At 57.9% G+C, this 19,886-nt stretch overlaps 2 protein-coding genes across 5 annotated transcripts; both read right to left on the bottom strand.

Moving 5' to 3' along the window:
* Positions 1-38: 38 nt before the first annotated feature.
* P3H3 (prolyl 3-hydroxylase 3) lies at positions 39-13,342 on the bottom strand. Of its 3 annotated transcripts, none has more exons than XM_074403439.1 (15): positions 13,161-13,342; positions 11,170-11,322; positions 10,626-10,830; positions 10,408-10,539; positions 9,827-9,963; positions 9,288-9,377; positions 7,038-7,090; positions 6,873-6,940; positions 6,633-6,757; positions 2,772-2,873; positions 2,294-2,444; positions 2,019-2,136; positions 1,860-1,935; positions 745-885; positions 39-588 (listed from the first exon to the last, which is right to left on the bottom strand). In XM_074403439.1, the coding sequence occupies exons 1-15, from the start codon at positions 13,170-13,172 to the stop codon at positions 421-423; spliced, it is 1,731 nt and encodes a 576-aa protein (XP_074259540.1). In that variant the 5' UTR covers positions 13,173-13,342; the 3' UTR covers positions 39-420. The 3 variants fall into 3 exon arrangements, with proteins under 3 accessions (XP_074259540.1, XP_010331171.2, XP_074259539.1); XM_010332869.3 differs by lacking the exon at positions 13,161-13,342 and adding an exon at positions 12,215-13,085; XM_074403438.1 differs by lacking the exons at positions 39-588; positions 13,161-13,342 and adding an exon at positions 12,215-13,086 and having other exon boundaries at positions 871-950.
* A 241-nt stretch (positions 13,343-13,583) lies between these two features.
* GPR162 (G protein-coupled receptor 162) lies at positions 13,584-19,188 on the bottom strand. Of its 2 annotated transcripts, XM_074403440.1 has the most exons (6): positions 19,098-19,188; positions 16,237-17,529; positions 15,321-15,510; positions 14,650-14,807; positions 14,146-14,347; positions 13,584-13,998 (listed from the first exon to the last, which is right to left on the bottom strand). In XM_074403440.1, the coding sequence occupies exons 2-6, from the start codon at positions 17,101-17,103 to the stop codon at positions 13,796-13,798; spliced, it is 1,620 nt and encodes a 539-aa protein (XP_074259541.1). In that variant the 5' UTR covers positions 17,104-17,529; positions 19,098-19,188; the 3' UTR covers positions 13,584-13,795. The 2 variants fall into 2 exon arrangements, with proteins under 2 accessions (XP_074259541.1, XP_010331172.2); XM_010332870.3 differs by having other exon boundaries at positions 13,584-14,347.
* Between the last annotated feature and the right edge of the window lie 698 nt (positions 19,189-19,886).

The raw sequence follows: 19,886 nt of genomic DNA, 5'->3' as shown, positions 1-19,886 counted from the left end.
CATTACAGAATCTGTGAAACGCTTGACTGGCCCCTCACTGAGAGATCTTCACGACCTTTATTGTACAGTCTGGGAGAGGAGCAGGGTTACAACCCCAACCCACCAGCCTCTTCACTGAAAGCATCAGCCTTCTCTCCTGCCATTTCCGTTCAGGGAGGCACAGCATTCCCCATCTGTCCGGGGCTGCAGGTCCCGCAGCTGGGGCCAGTCCGGACTCCCCAGGCCTGGTGAGCTCCAGGTTAGCCTGTGCATTGTCCTCCAAGTCCAGGCCCTTGTGGGTCCCCAGGATGCTGGGGGAGCAGGGACAGAACACTTGCTGTTCTGCTCCTGATGTCACACGGGGGCTTCCTGTGGGTCCCAGCATCAAGATGGCCTTCCCCAAGTCAAGTGGCCACATCCTCAAGGGGCTGGCTCGGCCTCTCACAGCTCCTCCCGAACCCGAGGTGGCTTTCCAGCCTTGTCTCGGACCCCCTGGTGCCTGCGGCTAGGGGGTTCTGGGGAAGGGTCTTTGCTGGGCATTTCTTCCTCTTCCTTTTCTTCCTCCTCCTCCTCTGACTCTTGCAGTAGCTCTTTGGCTTCTAGCCACTCCTGGGATTGGGGAGGAGAGCGTGGCCAGTTCCCTGGACCCGCGTTCCCCGGGCCAGCTTAGCCCCTGCCCCTCACCAACCGTGAGCCTTCTCAGTGGCTGCCTGCCCACCCCTCACGCACCAGGAGAACCACCTCCCTTCCTACCCCACTCCTTACCTGCTCCCTGTGCTCAGGTGCCCACGTGTGCCACAGTGCCAGGGCACAGCGCCGTCCCCGAGTCACGGCCCACACCCCGTGGGGATTCTCCCCACCAGAGCTGAAGGCTACAAGGCGCCCACAGCGAGGACGCACCCGAGCCTGGGGGGATGAGGGCAGGTTCAGCTCCAGGGACTGGCTCTCTCAGAGAACTTGGCCCTCACTCCCTAGAGCAGGACGGGGACAGGGGCACAGAGCGGGTCAACTCTGTTGCTATCACTTTCCGCTCCTTAATTCAGAGACTAACTCGGGGCAAATGAGAAACCGGCTTCAACTTGGAGAGCAAAAATGCCAGACTGAGGCGAGGGGAGTTGGGAACCAAAGGAAAACGGGGTCTCCACAGAGGGTCTCCTGCTGGTTCCTGACCCCTGGTACCCTGGTTTCCCCCACCCAGCCCTTTAAAGCCAGGGTGTGAAGCAATCTAGGGGTGTGCATCCAGTACCAGACTCTATGTAGAAGGGGATACGGATCTTGGAGGCATTTTCACGCCCCACACCCAGATGAAAAGTCACTGCCCCTCTCCTCCTACCCAATCCTAGCCCGTGGTATCTAGAAATTTCCCACCTAGCACTCATTATTTGCTTATTAGTACCAGGCGCTGCTTCGTTCTTTTAGGTACATGACCTAAATGACTTCCTACAATGACCCTTTAAAATAGGTACTATTATTATCACCCCAATTTAAGAAAGTAAACTTCAGAAAGGTTGACTCCAAGCCCCAGTCGAGGTGGCCCTGGTATCTATGCTGCCAGCCACTGTGCTCATCTCGCTGCAAGGAGGAAGGACTATGTCAAGTTCCCCAAATCCCTAGAACGGGGCCATGGAGTCCTGGAGGCACCCGCAGGCTGTATGTCATTCACCCTTCTCCAGGAGGTGAGTGAGCACTGAAGGCAGGGTTGGTGGGGCCACTTAGACCTAGCTTCGGAGGAAGCACCCAGAGGGCTGGGGAGGCAGGGAAGTAAAAAGGTTAAAAGCCCAGGCCATTTCCCTGCATTTGCCTCTGGAGCCTTCTGTTTTGAATCCTGACCCCACACCTGGGTCCCCTGTCACACCCGTCACACCCCCCACTTCACGCACCGTGACAGTGAGGGCGTTAGGCTCCGTGAAGAACAGGTCCCCACCCTGGAAGTCATCGTTGAGGTAGAGGAGTCCACTGCAGAAGGAAGAAGGCAAGAGGCAGTGAGACCCCAACCCAGGGGTCTGCCCACCTGCCTGACCCCTCAAGGAGACACCCACCTGTAGTCCCGATAGGTGTAGGCTGGGGGCTCCCGCCAGCACTCTCCGGTGTCGGGGTCCAGGACACAGTTGTCTGCGTGCACTGGGTGACTCAGGTCCATGCGCTGCTCTTGCTCTCCTAGGACACAAAGGGGTCTGGGGGTACCTCCGTGCCCCTGTGCCCATCTGCCACCCTGTGGGCTCAGGCCAGGCACACCCACCCTAGGGCTCTTGGGGGCAGTGTCCTGGGGGCAGGGCCTGAAATTGGAGAGGAGCAGTGGGGGTCCCTGTCATACCTTCTATAGCACTGCGGCACACCAGGTGGGTGAAGGACAGATGCAGGGGCCGTTCCGGGGAGAAGTAGGCCTGGGTCAACGTCCGCACCCGCTCGCTCACCTCCAGAAGCAGCTTAGCACCCTGACTGCCTACCGTCCCAGATCGGGCCAGCTGCAGGCAGCGAAAGGCAGGGCAGACACGGAGGAAGGCAATGGGAGGGTGGTCTCGGCCCTCACCCCTACCCAATCTCCGCTGCTCTCCACCGGTGGGTCTGGAGTCTCAGCATCCAGCTCTGTCCATCAGCCCAAACTGCTCCTTCTATCTCTCCAGGCCAAGAAGCTGGGCCCCAGCTCTCAGAACATCCCTTTTCTCCCCTCTGGGCTAGGACTCAGGTAGTCTCAGTCCCAAGAAACCTCACTGGGTCCCTGGGGCCCGGCTTCCTGCACAGCCTCTCCTCCAGGTCTGGGCATCAGATGGGCCCCGGGTGCCTCCTCTCACCTGTGCAGCCTTGAGCACTGTGAGCCCCTCGAAGCGTTCATGGGGGGTGTGAGGGGAGCGGCGACCACGATAGCCAGACCTGGCTCCAGCCCCAGCTGCATCCTAAATCGGGAGGAGTTTACGGTGGAGTCACTCCCCCAACCCCTCACAGTCGCAGCCTGCAAGACCCTCCCTCCCGCCCTCCCACTCTCCAGAAGCAGCCAGACACTCCCACAGTTCTGTTGTGGCTCCTCTTCCTGAGCTGCTGCCCTTTCTCAGAGCGTGCCCATCACCACGGCTGCCCGACTGTCCCTCTCTGGTACAGGATGGAATCCCGATTACCAAGGGGACTGTGGGCAGAACTCAGGAGAGCTCCCTACAGCAGTAAGGGGGCCTCTGAGAGGGTAGGGACAGCTGGGAAAGTGGGGCAGAGCTGGGAACTAGGCAGGAAGGGCTTGATCATTAATCCCTGATGAGCCAAGAATAGAGGAGTCTCTCTGGAAACAGGACCCTAACAGGAAGTTCCACAGTTAGGCCAGGTCCCGGCAGGAAGCTGGCTGGCAGCAGGGAGACAGCATCAGCGGGCCATCCCTCTCTGACCTCTTCCCACCCAACATTCTCTTGGAGAAACTGCGGACTTGGTGGCTCCACCACTCCTTGATACTGAGTCACAACTGCCCAGTCACCTATGTGACTGCTCTTACTACCTGGGGGTCTCCTAATATTTGGATGTCACCCTTTTGGAATCATTCCCTTTTCTAACACCCATTTTTTGTCGACTTTTTGAATCTGTTTAAGCACCACTCCCTAGTTACCTCTGCATATAAATCTCACTTCTGAGAGGCCACCTAGTCACCCAAGCCATCTAACGTGTTTTTGTTTTTTTGTTTGCTTGTTTTGAGGTGGAGTTTGACTCTTGTTGCCCAGGCTGGAGTGCAATGGTGCAATCCCGATCTCCGCTCACCGCAACCTCCACCTCCTCCCAGGTTCAAGCGATTCTCATGCCTCAGCCCCCCGAGTAGCTGGGATTACAGGCATGTGCCACCATGCCTGGCTAATTTTGTAATTTTAGTAGAGATGGGGTTTCTCCACGTTGGTCAAGCTGGTCTTAAACTCCCGATCACAGGTGATCTGCCTGCCTCGGCCTCCCAAAGTGCTGGATTACAGGTGTGAGCCATCGCGCTCGCCTGTTTGTTTGCTTTTGAGACAGGATCTTGCTCTGTTGCCCAGGCTGGAGTCCAGTGGTACAATCATAGCTCACTGCAATCTCCACCTCCCGGGCTCCAGAGATCTTCCCACCTCAGCCTCCCAAGCAGGTGGAATTACAAGCGTGTAGGCCTAGCTAATTTTTTGTACTTTCTGTAGAGACGGGTTTTACCAAGTTGCTCAGGCTGGTCTTGAACTCCTGAGTTCAAGCCATCCACCCACCTCAGCTTCCCAAAGTGCTGGGATTACAGAAGTGGATTACAACAGCAGCGCTCTTCAATCACCCGGCTTTCCGTCTTCTCTCCCACTGCATTCTACACACTGCCACTAGGGGGATCTACCGGTTTTTTTTTTTTTTTTTTTTTTTTTTTTTTTTTTTTTTGAGACAGAGTTTCGCTCGTTACCCAGGCTGGAGTGCAACGGCACGATCTCGGCTCACCGCAACCTCCGCCTCCTGGGTTCAGGCAATTCTCCTGCCTCAGCCTCCTGAGTAGCTGGGATTACAGGCACGCGCCCCCATGCCCAGCCAATGGATCTACCGGTTTTACAGGAGGTGACTCCAGACCCTGCACTTGGGGGTTCTACAGGAAAGCGAAAGCCAACCCCTCCTAAAATCCTTCAATAGCTGTCTACCATACACAGATAAAGTCCAGACTCCTTGGGAGGGCACAGAAGACCCTCACTGTCCCTGGGCATTCATGTCTCGGCTCTCTCCCTCTCTCCCCCGTACTGCCTCTTGGTAACATACAGCCTGATGATTCTGCATTCTTCTTTTTTCTGAAATTATTTTTAAAAATTTTATCTTGCCGGGCGCGGTGGCTCAAGCCTGTAATCCCAGCACTTTGGGAGGCCGAGGCGGGTGGATCACAAGGTCGAGAGATCGAGACCATCCTGGTCAACATGTGAAACCCCGTCTCTACTAAAAATACAAAAAAAAACTAGCTGGGCGTGGTGGCGCATGCCTGTAATCCCAGCTAATTAGGAGGCTGAGGCAGGAGAATTGCCTGAGCCCAGGAGGCGGAGGTTGCGGTGAGCCGAGATCGCGCCATTGCACTCCAGCCTGGGTAACAAGAGCGAAACTCCGTCTCAAAAAAAAAAAAAAAAAAAAAAAAAAAAAAAAAAAAAATTTTATCTTTTGAGACTGAGTTTCGCTCTTGTCGCCCAGGCTGGAGTGCAGTGGCGGGATCTCGGCTCACCACAACCTCCGCCTCCTGGGTTCAAGCAATTCTCCTGCCTCAGCCTGCTGAGTAGCTGGGACTATAGGTGCCCACCACCATGCCCAATGAATTTATTTCTATTTTTAGTAGAGATAGGGTTTCACCATGTTGGCCAGGCTGGTCTTGAACTCCTGACCTCAAGTGATCCATCCGCCTTGGCTTCTCAAAGTGCTGGGATTACAGGCATAAGACACCGCACCTGGCCAGTGATGATTCTGTGTTCTAAGAGCTTTATCATGTGCTAGCTCATTTAATCCTCACAACCACCCTATGACACAAACACTATTATTATCCCCATCTTATAGATGAGCAACGTAGGCTCAGAGATGTTAAAATAAATTGCCCAAGATCACACAGGTAATAACTATTGGAGCTGGCACTGCTCTCACCCCTGTGCCTGACTGCAGTTCCCAGAATGCACCTTGCTCTTCTCCCTCTTAGACTGATTCCACCCCCATCACCTGGTTAACTTGTCCTTAAGACTGAGCTCAAACACCGACTCTTCCGTAAGCCTTCTTTGCGTGTGCATTGCAGCACTTCTATTTGGATGAGTACACACTTCTTTTACCAAATTTACCATCTCCTTATATTATGTATCTCCTTGTCTGTTTCCACCTCTACACTTGAGCTCCCAATGGGCAGAGTCTATGTTCATCTTCCTCTCCCTAGAACCTAGCAGTTTCTAGTATACAGCAGCCACTCAATGAGTATGTTATTGAATGAGCACTAACCTAATATAAGGGTTGAAGCTTCATAAAATGGTAGCCTCGGCTGGGCACGGTGGCTCACGCCAGTAATCCCAGCACTTTGGGAGGCTGATGCAAGTGGATCGCCTGAAGTCGGGAGTTCGAGACCAGCCTGCCCAACATGGAGAAACCCCGTCTCTACTAAAAATACAAAATTAGACAGGTGCATGCCTGTGATCCCAGCTAATTGGGAGGCGGAAGCAGGAGAATCGCTTGAACTCGGGAGGTGGAGGTTGCAGTGAGCCGAGATCATGCCATTGCACTGCAGCCGGGGCAACAAGAGAGAAACTCCGTCTCAGACAGAAAGAAAAAAATGGTCGCCTCCACCTGGTGAGTATGAGTCATTCAACCCAAACTAGAAGGAGGGGAAGAAAAGCCTGCGTGTCTGCTGAGCCATCAGCCAAGCCAATAACTAAACTCTTGGCTAATCAAGCAATCCTAACCTGCTGACTCATCCATTTTGATGCTTTGGGGTTTTTTTGTTGTTGATCTTCCTATCAATTTCTAGCAAAATTCATTTGTAAAGAACATCCACCCCATGTCAGCTAAACTGAGATAAGAAGGAACTGATCCACAGCTGAGAGGCAGTGGGAAGCGCAGTCCCGGATGGATAATCAGGACAGGCAGAATGAGGCGGACAGGCCAAGACCAAGAGAACAGGTGGCTGTACCCAAGGCTCCTGAACCAGTTGCTGAACTTGCAGGTCCTCCTACCTTAGCCAGCTGCAGCAGCACCCCACACTCAGCTGGGGTGAGCAGCCCGTCCAACACCGCCCGCTCCGACCCATTCAGCTGCCTAGAATCCTGGGTCAAGGTCACACCCTCTAGGAGAAGGACATCTGCCCGGGAAAAGACAGAGCAGAGGTGGCTGAGGATCCCCTAAGGGCAGGCAGACCAGTAGCTGGCAGCACCCAGACCCTCGAGGCTCCTGCCTCCTCCCTCCCAGGAACTCACCCTTCCAGTAGGTCAAGGGCTTTGGCTTCGGGGGCTCATGGTCCCAAGGCCTCTTCTCTTGATCCTCTCTCATGGGTGAGAGATGTGCTCAGTGGGTGGACAGGACAGTCCAGACCTGACCTCCCAGCTCGGGCCAAGCCCCTCCCACCACAGGGCATCTCTTACCTGAGCTTTTCTCTAAGTGCCTCAGGGATCAGAGCTGCAGGGGTCCAGGGGTCCTGTGATAGTCCAGAAAAGCATCATCACCCACCAAGCTCAGCCCCTGGAATCCCTGATATTAGAGCTGAAATACCTCATTAAGGTCCTCCTGTTTCCAGAGGGGAAGACAGAGGTAGGAAAAGCCCTGGACTCAATGCAAAGAGCCCTGGGCAGTGGACCAAACTCTGTAACAAGTACAACTACAGCTCAGATAGCACTTACTGTTTGCTAGATGCTATTCTAAGAGCTTTATTCATGGAAATGGAATTTACCCTTTAAAGTTCACAACAGTCTCACGAAACAGACAATATTACAGTGCTCATTTTGTAACTGAGAGCCCTGAGACACAGAGAAGTAAAGTAACATGCTCAAGATCACACAGCTACAAGTGATAGAATTAGGGTTTTTTTTTTGTTTGTTTGTTTGTTTTTTTGTTTTGTTTTGTTTTTTGTTTTTTTTGAGACAGAGTTTCACTCTTGTTACCCAGGCTGGAGTGCAATGGCGCGATCTCGGCTCACCGCAACCTCCGCCTCCTGGGTTCAGGCAATTCTCCTGCCTCAGCCTCCTGAGTAGCTGGGATTACAGGCACGCACCACCATGCCCAGCTAATTTTTTGTATTTTTAGTAGAGACGGGGTTTCACCATGTTGACCAGGATGGTCTCGATCTCTCGACCTCGTGATCCACCCGCCTCAGCCTCCCAAAGTGCTGGGATTACAGGCTTGAGCCACCGTGCCCGGCAGAATTAGGGGTTTTTTGTTCTGTTTTTTTTTTGTTTTGAGACAGAGTCTCGGTCTGTTGCCCAGGCTGGAGTGCAATGGCACAATCTTGGCTCACTGCAACCTCTGCCTCCTGGATTCAAGTGATTCTCCTGCCTCAGCCTCCTGAGTAGCTGGGACTACAGGCACGCGCCACCACGCCTGGTTAATTTTTTGTATTTTTAGTAGAGACGGGGTTTCACTATGTTGACCAGGATGGTCTCATACTCCTGACCTCATGATCTGCCTGCCTCAGCCTCCCAAAGCAGAGTTAGGTGTTTTTTTGTTTGTTTGTTTTGTTTTTGAGACGGAGTCTCACTCTGTTGCCCAGGCTGGAGTGCAGTGGCACGATCTCAACTCACTGAAACCTCCACTTCCTGGGTTCGAGCAATTCCCTGCCTCAGCCTCCCGAGTAGCTGGGATTACAGGTGCCTGCCACCACGCCTGGCTAATTTTTGTATTTTTAGTAGAGACAGGGTTTCATCATCTTGGCCAGGCTGGACTTGAACTCCTGACCTCATAATCCACCCGCCTCGGCCTTCCAAAGTGCTGGGATTACAGGCGTGAGCCACCATGCCTAGCCAGAGTTAGGTTTTAAACTAGCTTCAGGCCAGGCATGGTGGCTCACACCTGTAATCCCAGCACTTTAGGAGGCCAAGGCAGGTGGATCACCTCAGGTCAGGAGTTCGAGACCAGCCTGGCCAACATGGTGAAACCTGTTTCTATTAAAAATACAAAAATTAGCCAGGCGTGGTGGCAGGCACCTGTAATCCTAGCTACTCTAGAGGCTGAGGCAGAGAGAATCGCTTGAACCCGGGAAGCGGAGGTTGCAGTGAGCAGAGATCGTGCCGTTATCCTCCAGCCTCCGTGGCAGAGCAAGACTCTGTCTCCAAAAATAAAAATAAAAATAAACTGGCTTCAGAGTTCTCACATTTAACCAGGGGTTCTCAACCAGGACGCTTCTGCCCCCCAGGGATCATTAGGCAAAGTCAGGAAACGTTATTGATTGTCATGACTCAGGGGCTGTCAGTGTGCTATTGATCTCTACTGGATAGAGACCAGGGAAGCTATTGAACACCCTCAAGTCATAGGACAGGCCCTGCCCTCAGCCCCAAAGCAGCAGTAACAGAGCTTTCTGTGTTTTGTTATCAAATGATGTGGTTTCAACAGCCCTGTAAAATAGATGCAATTACTCTAACTTACAGGTAAGGAAATTGAGGCAGAGGCAAGTTGAGGTTCAGAGACGTTTGGGGCGGAGGAGGACTGACACTTTAGGCCTGCGTGGCCCCAAAGCCGCCCTTAGCTACAGGCACACTGCCTCCGTCCCTGTAAAAGTGGGATGGCACACTCTTCTCCAAGCCCCATGGCTTGGCGGGAAAATGGGAACCACTGCTGCAAACCGAAGGCCATCCCTCCTGGGAGCACAGAAGGCTGGGATGGGACAGAGTGGAGTGACTCACAGGATCCTTGAAGCTGGTCCCCAGGTGCTCCATCGCATAGTAGAGCTGCCTCTTCTCCCCCAGGGATCGGAGGATGAAGCGCTGGATGTCCTGAGGGGAGGATGAGAGCAGTGAAGAGGGGCTAGAGAGCAGGAAAGCCCGGGCTCTCGGGCACTGCCTGCATGCTCCACGCTCTTTGAAACTGGCACCATGCCCCCTGGTTCCTTTGTTCAACGTTCCCCCTCAGCAGCTTCAGAGTGTCTGGGCTCAAACTGGAAAGGCTGTAGGGAGTGGCTGTGAGTGTGCGCATGAGCTCTGGGGCTGGGGGCAGGCAAGAATGAGGTAAGGGCAAGTGAGATGGGGTTGGGGGCTGGTATCAGAACTCCAGGCTGCCGTGGGGAGCAGGGAGTGGGGACGAAAGTCAGATGCTGGACTTGGGGTCTTTTGGGTGACTAGAGTGCTTGGGTAAGAGGCCAGCGGGGGGCAGGGGCCCAGTTGACTTCTCAGGTCTATTTATTTGATTTGGGGCTACCTCCTGGTTAAGTGTGGAGGGGGCTTACCTCTCTGGGTCCAAGGCCAGGTCTCGGCTCTCCCAATTGGGCCTGGTACTGGTTCAGAGCCCCCTTGGCAGCCTCGTCCTCGGGGTAGAAGAGCAGGACGCTCAGGACATTTTCTATAGCCTGGGACAGATTGCCCACTGGAGGGGGAGGGACAAGGTCAGGGGTAGGGGGATGAAGACTTAGAGCACATAGATCCTTGGGCAGAGGCAGTGCTGGAGAAGGTGGTCTCCGGAGGCCAACCAGCCAACTCCACAAGCCCTCCTCCCACTGGCAGATAAGTTCAGCCGCTGCTTCTTTCAAACGCTGGTGCAAACATACCTTAGCTGGAGAGTTCAAAGAACAGAAAGAGGGGGGAAAATAAAGGAAGGTGAGAAGCAGCAAGGCAGAAGGAAGCCCATCTCCTGAGCTTGTCACAGGCGCCAAAGGAGAGCAAATTAGAGTCCTTGCGGAGTGAGGATTCCCATGGAGCCCTGACAGTGAAACTCCAAATGCAGAGACAGATGGGAGGGATAGAGAGATGGAGCTCAGGACAGCAACAGAGGCACATCTTTGCTCTCTGTTTCCACCTTTCCCCAACTGACCCTGAGCATGGGCCTCGTGCAGCCGCCTGAGCTGGCTGGGAAGGAAGTCTGGGACGGGGAAGCTTCGACCAGGGCGTGTGGCCGTCTCCTCCACACAGCGCTGCCGGCACTGCAGGACACGAACCCAGTGTCCTGCAAGGGAGACCCATGAGCCATTCAGCTGGTGCATGCCCCTCTCTTGGCACCAACCCACCTCCGACACGCTCCCAGCCCCTTACCTGCAATGGCTTCATAGAGGCCCCCCTGGCTCCCAACCCCCTCCTCATCCTCTTCTTCAGCCCCCTGCTGCTCCTCGGGCCCCTCGCAGTCAGCACGGCAGCTCTCCATCTGGGCCAGGCTCCCCTGCAGGGCCTCCTCCAGCCTGGGCAGTGCGAGGCCCGCTTCCTGGCGCTCCAGTAGCTCCAGGCTGGTGTCATAGACTGCCTGTGGGGGAAGGGAACAGTCAGTCACTTGAGATCCAGGGAGCTGCCAAATAAGACTGGGAGGTAGAGAGGAGTGTTGGCCTCATTTGGGGCAAGGATTCCATGTCCCCCTTCCCCGTGGGGAAGAATAAGGGTGGGCCTCAGAATCATAATGTTGGAACTCCAGTGATCATCCAGGAAGGAAGCAAAGTCCCAGAGAAGGACTCCCCGCCTAGAGTCGCTGAGGATCATTACCCCATCTCTGGATGCTCAAGCCACACAGGGCCGCAGTTTAGTGAGGCCTGAGGATCCAGCCAGGAAAAGGCGGGGGGCAAGGCTGGCGTAGTGCTGGGGATCTCACCCAGTGCGGGGGCGTCTCCAGGTCCCGGAAGCTCTGGGGCTGAACCCCCGACATTCGTCTGTACTTAGCCATGTCCTCCCGCATCTGCAGGTGCATGGGGTTTGCTACGAAGAAGGTATGTGCTGCTGCCGCTGCCAGATCCAGCTTCCTCAACTGAGGAGGCAGAGGGAGGAGGGCATCAGAGCCCTGGGACGGGGGTCAGACCTCTGCCCTCTGGCCAGCCTCCCCATCCTATCCCAGATACACACTCTGGGTGCCCAAGGGCCTCATGGAAGACTGGCCAATCAGAACCGCCCACCTTCCAAACTGCAGACCCCCTAGAAGCCAGAACGTTGGGACTCTCAGAAGGCTGGCGCCGAAGGAAAGGGGGTCTGAAGACGTCGGAGTTGGGTGGGACAGGGGCCTCGGGACTTCAGGACCTCAGTTTGGGAGACCAGGTGGAAGTGATGGCTTAAGTGGGCTGGGGAAGTGGGGGAGACCTGCGCAACTAGGCAAACCCGCAGGTCTCTAGGACCCTGGGCTGAGGTGAGTGCCACCGGCGCCCCGCTGCCCCAGCCACGTAGGCAGCTGCTGCGGTACCGGGAGCTGCGGCGTCCCCTGCCCGCCCGCAGAGGTCCGGCCTCGGGGGCCCCCCACCTTGCCTCCGTCTGCTCCTTCCTTTCCGCGGCTCCCTACAGCCCCAAGCAAAGGTTCATACTCACCACCACTCCCGACACCCACCCAGCCACCCGCTTCCCGTCCGACGGCCGGTTTCACCCCGGGAGAGGCGGCACGGTCCCTCCATCTTCGCTCTGCTCCCGTCCGGCGTCACGACCCCCCCGTCCCGCCCCATTCCCACTCTGCTCGCCCTCCCCTCGGCTGCTCCTCTGCGATCTCGACGGGTCCTCGCGGCCGCTTAGCCTGCTGTAAGGCAGAGGCCCGCGGTACGCCCCCCAGCCTCGCCCCGGGCCCGGGCAGCAGCATTCCGCCCACTCCCGGGCAGCGCGAAGTGGCGCAGAGCGGTGGTGAGCGCTGGGACCCTCGGAGCGCCCGGCGCGCCCCCCACCTGGTAGTAGGCCCTCTGCAGGTAGTTGTAGGGCTCCCGCCGGCGGAAAGCGTCCCGGAGCGCTCTCACCACGCGAAGCCGCGCCGCGCCCCCGGGGCCCAGCCTCCGCGCCGCGCACTGGGTCAGGCAGTCTGCGCGGCGGAGCGCGGCACGGAGGAGCTGCTGCTCCCAGGAACCCTGCGTGGGTTCCGGCCCGGAGTCGGGCTCCGGGGCGCCGAGAAGCACCGCGGGGAGCGCGGCGCCCGGCTCGGCCGCGCAGCTCGCCCCGCAATCCAGCCGCGCCCGGCCCAGCGCCGCCTGGCTCCGCAGCGCCTCCCGCAGTAGCGCCACTGCGGGCGCCCAAGCCCCGGCCGCATAGGCGCGCAGCCCGTCCGCATAGAGCAAGTCCGGGGCCTGCGGGGGCGCCCCCGGAGACAGCTGGGCCAGGCCGGGAGGCTCGGGGGACCCCGGGGGAGGCAGCAGCAGCAGTAGCAGCAGCGGCCGGAGGAGCCGGAGCATGGTGTCGGAGCCGCCGAGGGGAAATGCGGGAGACGAGAGGGAGGGAGAGGAAAGGGGAGAAGGGGAGGGAATGAAAGGAAGGAGAGGCGGAGGGAGAGGAAGGGAGAAGGAAGGAGGGAGGCCGAGGGGGTGGGGGTGGGGGGGCTGAGCCCCGACGGTGGGAGAGGCCCCTGTGAGAGACGGAGAGAGGAGTGCCGAGTGGAGAAAGGTGGTCTAGTGTGGAATGACAGGGAGAAACTGGGCGGAGGAGTAGGGCAAAAGGCGGGAACTGGAGCAGGCCTGGGCATCCATGGAGCACCAGCGCTGACTCCAGCCCCTGAGGCCTGGAGGTAACTACTGGGGCTGTGTTCCCTCCGCACACCCGCTTCTGGGTCCAGGAAAAGGAGTGTGGAAGCCGCCTCCCCTTCTCCCCGCCCTCCACCCCCACTCCCCCCACACACACACTCACACACTCATCCATCTCTGCACTCCCTTGGAGAAAGAGCTTTAAAATGCAGCAGGGAGGAGGTGTCCAGGCCTGGGACACCACGTCAGCCCCAAGCCATTTCCTGCCCGTAAAGTGAGCCCCTGGGTGGATTTGGGCTTAGAAGGAGATCTGGGCACTGTGCTGGAGCCACGCTCTAAAACCACCTCAGCAAATCTGAACAGAGATCCTTCACACCCTAAACCAACAAAGTCCAGTGTGTCCTCAAGCCCCGCCCCCAGCAGGATCTGCTCCTCCCAGCCTGTCCCGGCGCGAGGCTGCCAGGCGGAGCATGTGATCATTTCTCCGTGTGTCCTGCTGTGCCTCTGCCGCCCCTGCCCTGTCGGTCCTCTGTGAGCCGCTCCACCCTCCAAGCCCCTTTCCACCGCAGTACACTGGACACTGAGGTTTCCATGGCAACACTTCAGACTTTAATACATTTTGCTAGGGGTGATGGAAGGTAGTAGGACATCTGGTCACTTGGATGGGAGAGAGCAGGGCCTTCCGAGCCCCAGATCTAGCACTCGTCTCCCCAGAGTCTGGAGGCAGCTGCCCTACTCTCAGGGCCAGAATGAGGTGTTACTCAGGCTTCCTCCTGAGTTCAGCAGGCCCGCTTGGGCTCACAGGGTCAGCTGGGGAAAGATGGGGTTGCCTGGGCCCCAGGATCCTCCCCAAGCCCTTGGGCTTTCTTCACTCCCGGTCAGGGAGCCGCGTCTCCCTGCACTTAGTCCCAAAGGAAGTCCAACGGCTCTGCTCTCGGGGGACCCAAGGGAGAGTCGGCGGGGTGAGAGGCCCAGTGGCCGGGGCCGACGAGGAGAGTGCCCTGGTGAGGCAGTCGGAGAAGGCAGAGGTGTCTCATCGATGAAGGTGGTGATCTCCTCCCGGAAGAAACCAGGACCCCGTGCCGGTCCCCCACCTGACCCCAGAACCCCACTTTCCAAGAATTGGCGAAGGCTGGCCAGCCCCCCACCTTCAGCCTCCTCCTCGTCCTCCTCATCTTCCAGCCTGTGTCTTTGTCCCAGGTAGTCCGAAGGGCCCCCGAGGGCCCGGCTCGGTGCTGGCAGGACCCGGATGTCATCAGAGGATGGCCACTTGTGCAGGAAGGAGCCTGGTGCCCGAGGGGTAGAGAAGATGTTTGTCTCATCGTGGGACAGACGCCGGGATAGGGGGACCTGAGAAGAGGAGCGGGTAAGACCTGGAGGTGCTGCAGGGACAGAGGCAGAGGCAGGAACCAAATGGGGACTCGGAAAGACGGTGCCACCTTCTTCATCTTCTTCAAAACGTTTGCTCTGGTGGTCAAACCTAGCCCCACGAGGTCTGAAGGGCTGCGTCTCTTGCTATAGCTTTCTTTCTCCCAGCTTTTACAGTGCCCTGAAAGCCAGGGCTAGGGAAGAGGGGATTAGGGTGCGTAACAGACACTGGAGAAAAGTGGTAAGGGTCCCAAGGGTAGGAGATGTATCCCCCAGTTCCATACCTGTAAGTAGTGGACTCTCTCAAGAGGGGGGAAGAGCATGTGCCTTCCAGGCAGCAGCTTCACCTCGGCGGGGTCCCGGCTCCCAGGTCCAGTGGCTCCGTTAGCATCAAAGCGAACTTTGCAAACTCTGCCCTCTGCAAAGTCGTCACAGCCCGCATCTAGGAGAGAAAATGGGCAGAGGGGTTACAGGCAGGGAATGCTAACCCCTCCCCACTGCCTTTATAAGCTCCCAGAGACCCCTTTAGTTCCCATTAGCCTGTATGTCTCAAGAGGACAGTGAGAGTGGCTAGCATTTGCTGCGTTCGGTGCTAAATCCTGAGTGGAGTGCTTCATACATACAGATGAAGTTATTGAAACAATTACCTGCCCTCCCCCAAGAGCTGTCCCTAGAGCTGGGGGCCTCTCTCAAGAAGCTCAGCCTCCCCTTAGTGCCAGAGCTGGGCAGTGTGGGCTTCTGGAGGGGAGCCTAGGCCCAGTGAAGGGAGGAGCCCTGAGTGCTGCAGGAAGCAGTGACAGCTGGGTCCCCGCTTAGGGAAAGGGGAGCCCAGGGTGGCGCAGGTGCTGTCCAGTAGGGGGCACTCCAGGGCAGCCCATCCTCCGGCAGAGAAGGAGCCGCAGAAAAGGGAACAGACAGATGTCCAGGAAAGCCAAAGCCCAGTCCCTCCTCTGACCGTCATCGCCATCCTCCTCAGACATGATGGCCACGCACTGCTCCCACACTGTGCGCACGTCTGCGCGGTAGCGCTCGCAGGACCAGATGAAGGAGGGCAGCAGCAGCGTCTGCGCCATGGAGCACCACAGCACAGCCAGCACCATCCAGGGGGGCGCCGAATCCGACTTGAGGGAGAAGAAGCTCACCACCTGGGGAGGGGTGGGAACGGGCTGGGTCAGGGCCAGAGCCGAGGAGCCTACCTGACCCCCATATCTTAGTGCTGCTGGTGAGAAAGACGCCGGAAGTGATGCCTGATCCCTGTGATCCAGCAGAGGGGAAGCTGGAGGTGGAGATGGAGTGAACAGAGGAGAGGGACTGACTGACTCAGAGGAAGGTCGGGGAGAGTGCTGGAGACAGAGCCCTGTGGTCAGGAGGGAGAGGAACAGAGGTGGAGCAGGAAGCATGGAGACAGAGAGGAACCCAGGAACAGGGACTTGATGGGACGGGGTGGTGGGGTGAGCCCTGTGGGGTTCCCCCCCAAGAGTGCTCAGTGATCATGTGGCATCCAGGGGATGGAGCAAATGGAACGTGGAGCCCAGCAGCTGGATCAGAGGTCTGCGGCTGAACCTTGGGGCTGCAGGATGGATGACGGAGCTGGAGGACAGGTATCGAAACTGGAGGATGATGCTGGAGCTGAGGAGTGGGAGCTGAAGCAGGTGCTGGAGCTGGGGGAGACAGGGTAGTGGGAACTAGAAGACAGATGATAAAGATGGGGGCCGCAGATGGAGTGCCGGATGGACAGAGGAGAGGAAGATGGATGATGGAACTGGAGGCGAGATGACAGAGCTGCTGTATGGCTGATGAAGTTGGAGGTCAGGTGATGATGCTGGGGCCTGGATATTGGGGAGAACAGGTGGGGAGGACCCCGATCTCACCAAGATGGGCACCCCTGTGAGTGAGTCATAGAGAAAGACGATGGCGCTGACCAAGTTGGTGACCTGCAGGGACGTCTTGGCAGACTCTGAGCCATCCAGCGAGGACCGCCGCTTCCCTCGGGCATCCTCCACCACAATGGCTGGCACCTCAAAAGCTGGCCGGGTACCCAAGCCCCCTGGCCCACCCGCTTTGGCCCCCCCACCACCCCCCACTCTCCGGGCCTGCCGAGCCCTCCTGGGCCGGGCCCACAGTGTCTGGTAGAAGGTGATGGCCACGCAGACCAGCCCCATGACAATGCCCCCAAGTAGCAAGAGGCTGAAGCAGACGCCAAAGCCAAGGCCGATCTTGGAGACGATGAACTGGCAGCCGCGGGCATAGTAGCGCTCGCCGTTGTTGTGCCAGCCGATGGAGGGCAGCGTGGAGAGGATGAAGCTGACCATCCAGATGCCCATGACGGCGTGCAGCGCCTGCTTCTTGGCATTGCTGAGGCGGTAGTTGACCGGCCAGCGTACCATCCACATGCGGTGGTAGGAAAGTGAGGCGACTGTGAAGCAGGTGGCCAGGGCCAGGGTGTAGTAGGTGGACACGAAGACCTTGCAGATGCTCTCGTTCCAGTCATAGTCGGAGGAAGCCTGACGCCGTAGCTGCACCACCGCGAAGGTGGTGAGGGGTACAGCTGCCATGAGTATGTGTGTGCCCGCTAGAAAGCAGAGCAGCAGCTCCAGCGGCTTGTGCTTCTGCTGCTTGGCCGAGATGCTGAGGATGATCCAGGCGTTGGCCAGCAGCGCCAGGAGCCCGCAGGCCAGCCAGGACAACGCGTTGGAGCGCAGGGAGGCCTCCTCTGCCCCCACCCCGCCCCGAGCCATCCTATCCTCAGCCCCCCACCCCCTTGAGCTCCGTGGGGGTGGGGGCTAGGTCTCACCCAGGAGCCCCACTCACAAACACGCCCATGGTGCCCACAATCCTTGCCCTGTTGGCAGGCAGGCCACCCCTAGGCCCACCCTAGTGCTCAGCATTGCATGATCGACCCAGCTGAGGGCAGATGTGGAGGGCAGGGGAGGAGACTGAGGGTCAGCAGAGGCAGTCCTCAGCTTTCATACTGGGCGGGGCCTTCCTTAAGCATCCCTGCAATTGATGGGCAAGCTGGCTACTTTCCCAACTATGAGGCTGGCTGGGGGATTCTGGTCCCCATGCCGGGACTTCCAGGTCTCTTTTTCCTCTGGTTCTTGACCAGTCAGGAATCTTCTGGATGCCCCAGGGATTTGGGGGTGGGGCTCAGCCCCCTGGACAGGCTGCAAGGGAAAGATGAGATGTGGGAGGAAGAGGGCAAAGGTAGGGCCTAGGCTGTTCTCCAGCCTCCTGTGCCCACTTTCTTGAAACTATAGGCAGGACTGATTACTAGGGCCCCGAGGGTCATTCAGAACATTCCTTTGCCTTAAATCAGATAGCCAAACACCCAACACAGATGAGAGCCCCACTCTTCCATATCTCGAGGGAAGAAGGCATTCCCACATCCCTGTCTCCTTTAGCCATTTCTCCTCCACCCTGGAACTCCCAGGTTCCTTCTTCAAACATCCCCTGCTCAGCACTACTACACCTCTATCTTCCTGTCCCTAAACGTCTCTTCAGAGCTACTGATGGGAGACACATGACTGGTTTCCTCTTAAGGTTCACCGTGAACTGGGATGTGACATCACAGCCTCCCCTACCTGCTGGTCTGCTGGATGCGGGGGTCTTGGTGCTTAGCCCCTACTTCCCCAAGCCTGGCTGATCACCCTCCAGCTACCCAGATCTGGGAAAATGGGAATAAGGAGTCTGGGACCGAAGGGGGTGCTAGGGAACCTGAAGGCGGGGAAACCGCTGACATCAGAAGCATCCAGAAATGGAAAGAGGGGGAACTAGGGAGAAGGAGGAGAGTTTGAGCAGAAGAGAAAGAGGGGGCAAAGTGGTAGTATCTGAAAATAGCAGGAAAAGCTCAAACCCCCTAGAGAGGAGGCTTTGGAGGGAGGAGGGATTGAAGGAGGGAGGGAGGGAGCAGGGCTAGGAGGCTGAGAAGAAAAGCCAAATGTTCAGTAAGGTGCCGACTCCAGTGGGGAGACCTTGATTCTTTCCTCCCTGGCCCAGAGCCTCAGTTTCCCTCTGATGGGAGGAAGGATGGTCCCAGTTTTAGTGGGTGATGCTGAGCTTTAGTGAGCCCTGGGAAGGGGGTAGGAGGGAACGGGGGCGGGGGGGGGGGGGGAACCTGAACAGAGAGGGGCTGTAAGGAAGGGCGTAATGGCTTTAGGGTAAGTGGGGTGAAAATGGGTCACAGCAGTGAAAGGGTCTGTTTCCCATGGAAACAGCTCAGACCCTTGCCTTCTCCAAGAGGTCCTGGTCCATCCCCACCCTTGGCTTCCCTCCGGAGCCCATCACACCCTAGTTGCCATGGCAATGGCCAGCCAGAGGGCGGTGGAGGGACTTGGCCAAGAGCAGCCCCCGGCGTCCTCTCCTACAGCCTCGGACCCCTTCCCACCCACGTCCACCCAGGCACAGCTGGTGGGTTCAGGAAGAAAGAGATAGGGAGTCAGAGAGGGACGGAGGCAGGAAGGATGTGAAGGACAGAGAGGGAGGTGAAGGACAGGGAGAGAGCAGAGGAAGGTAGGAGGGGGATCTGGGAGGTTCCCTGGCCAACGGGGTCTCTCGCCCTTTGGGGTAAAGGGGTAAGGTCAGGCGGCTGCTCCCTCCTGTCCCCCTCCAGGTTCTCCAGGGCAGAAACAGCAGGTGGCTGGGGAGGAGGGGCTGGCCAAGGGGCGAGAAGGCAGCTGGGGGGTGGAAAGGGGAGGCGACGGGGAGGTGGGGAACAGGTCAGGGGTCGTCTTACCTCGGGCTGCGCCCAGCACTGCCTTGAAGACCGCACTCCCGACGCGGCTCTCTCGGGCTCCCGCTGCCTGCCGGCTCCAGCTCGCCCGCCCTCCTCCCTCCTTCCCTTTCTCCCTCCCTCCCTCCCCCCGGGCCTCCCTCCTCCCCCCTCAGTCTCGGCCTCCCGGGCTCAGCCCGCGGCTCACTCAGTCTCTGCCCCTCTCACTCTCCGGGACCCTCTCTCCTGGGGTCATCCTGCCAGTGAGCGCAGGCTGGCGGGACCGCAGGGCGGCTTTGGCGGGGGACGCGTGTAGGGTGGGGAACTGGACGGCGGTGACTAGGGGAGGAGGGGCGAGGAAGGCGCCGAGAGGGAGAGGGTGAGGAGGAGGGCTGGGAACCGGCTTCATTGGTGAAATGGTTCATGTCCTGCCCCCACCCTTTCCCGTTTTTCAACACGAGCACAAGCTCCTAGAGGCAGCTGGTGGTGTTGGGGACTGAGGAGCTGGCTGCTCGGGGAGGGGGAAGCGTGTGTCGCCGTGTGCATCCGTGTGAGGGCTGGGCCTTGGGTTTGGGAGCGAGGGGCTCCCAGTGCACGCTGAGGCTGCTTGTGGAGTTGGGGGTGGGTGTGCACGAGCTAAAAGGATGTGGGCACACGCGCGCGCGCACACACACACACACTGCTTCCTCCTGGAACACAAACACACATGTTGGGGATACAATTTGCACACCCGTTACAGCTTCTCATAGTCCTTTCTCTGCCACACACATAGACACCAGGAGCGCTCACACCACCCTGAGTCTCTCCCCCACG

This window comes from Saimiri boliviensis, chromosome 7 (assembly GCF_048565385.1).
Source record: "Saimiri boliviensis isolate mSaiBol1 chromosome 7, mSaiBol1.pri, whole genome shotgun sequence".
NCBI classification, from domain to species: Eukaryota; Metazoa; Chordata; class Mammalia; order Primates; family Cebidae; genus Saimiri; species Saimiri boliviensis.
This window is presented reverse-complemented; position numbering and strand designations above follow the sequence as displayed.

Coding starts and splice junctions, on each gene's coding strand:
- GPR162 (XM_010332870.3), bottom strand. CDS start 17,103: ATGGCTCGGGGCGGGGTGGGGGCAGAGGAGGCCTCCCTGCGCTCCAAC. Junction 14,808..15,320: donor TGAGGAGGATGGCGATGACG/GTCAGAGGAGGG, acceptor TTTCTCTCCTAG/ATGCGGGCTGTGACGACTTT. Junction 14,348..14,649: donor AGAGAGTCCACTACTTACAG/GTATGGAACTGG, acceptor TCCTCTTCTCAG/GTCCCCCTATCCCGGCGTCT.
- P3H3 (XM_010332869.3), bottom strand. CDS start 12,712: ATGCTCCGGCTCCTCCGGCCGCTGCTGCTACTGCTGCTGCTGCCTCCC. Junction 7,091..9,287: donor GGACCAGCTTCAAGGATCCT/GTGAGTCACTCC, acceptor GGACTATCACAG/GACCCCTGGACCCCTGCAGC. Junction 6,758..6,872: donor GCCCTTGACCTACTGGAAGG/GTGAGTTCCTGG, acceptor TTTCCCGGGCAG/ATGTCCTTCTCCTAGAGGGT.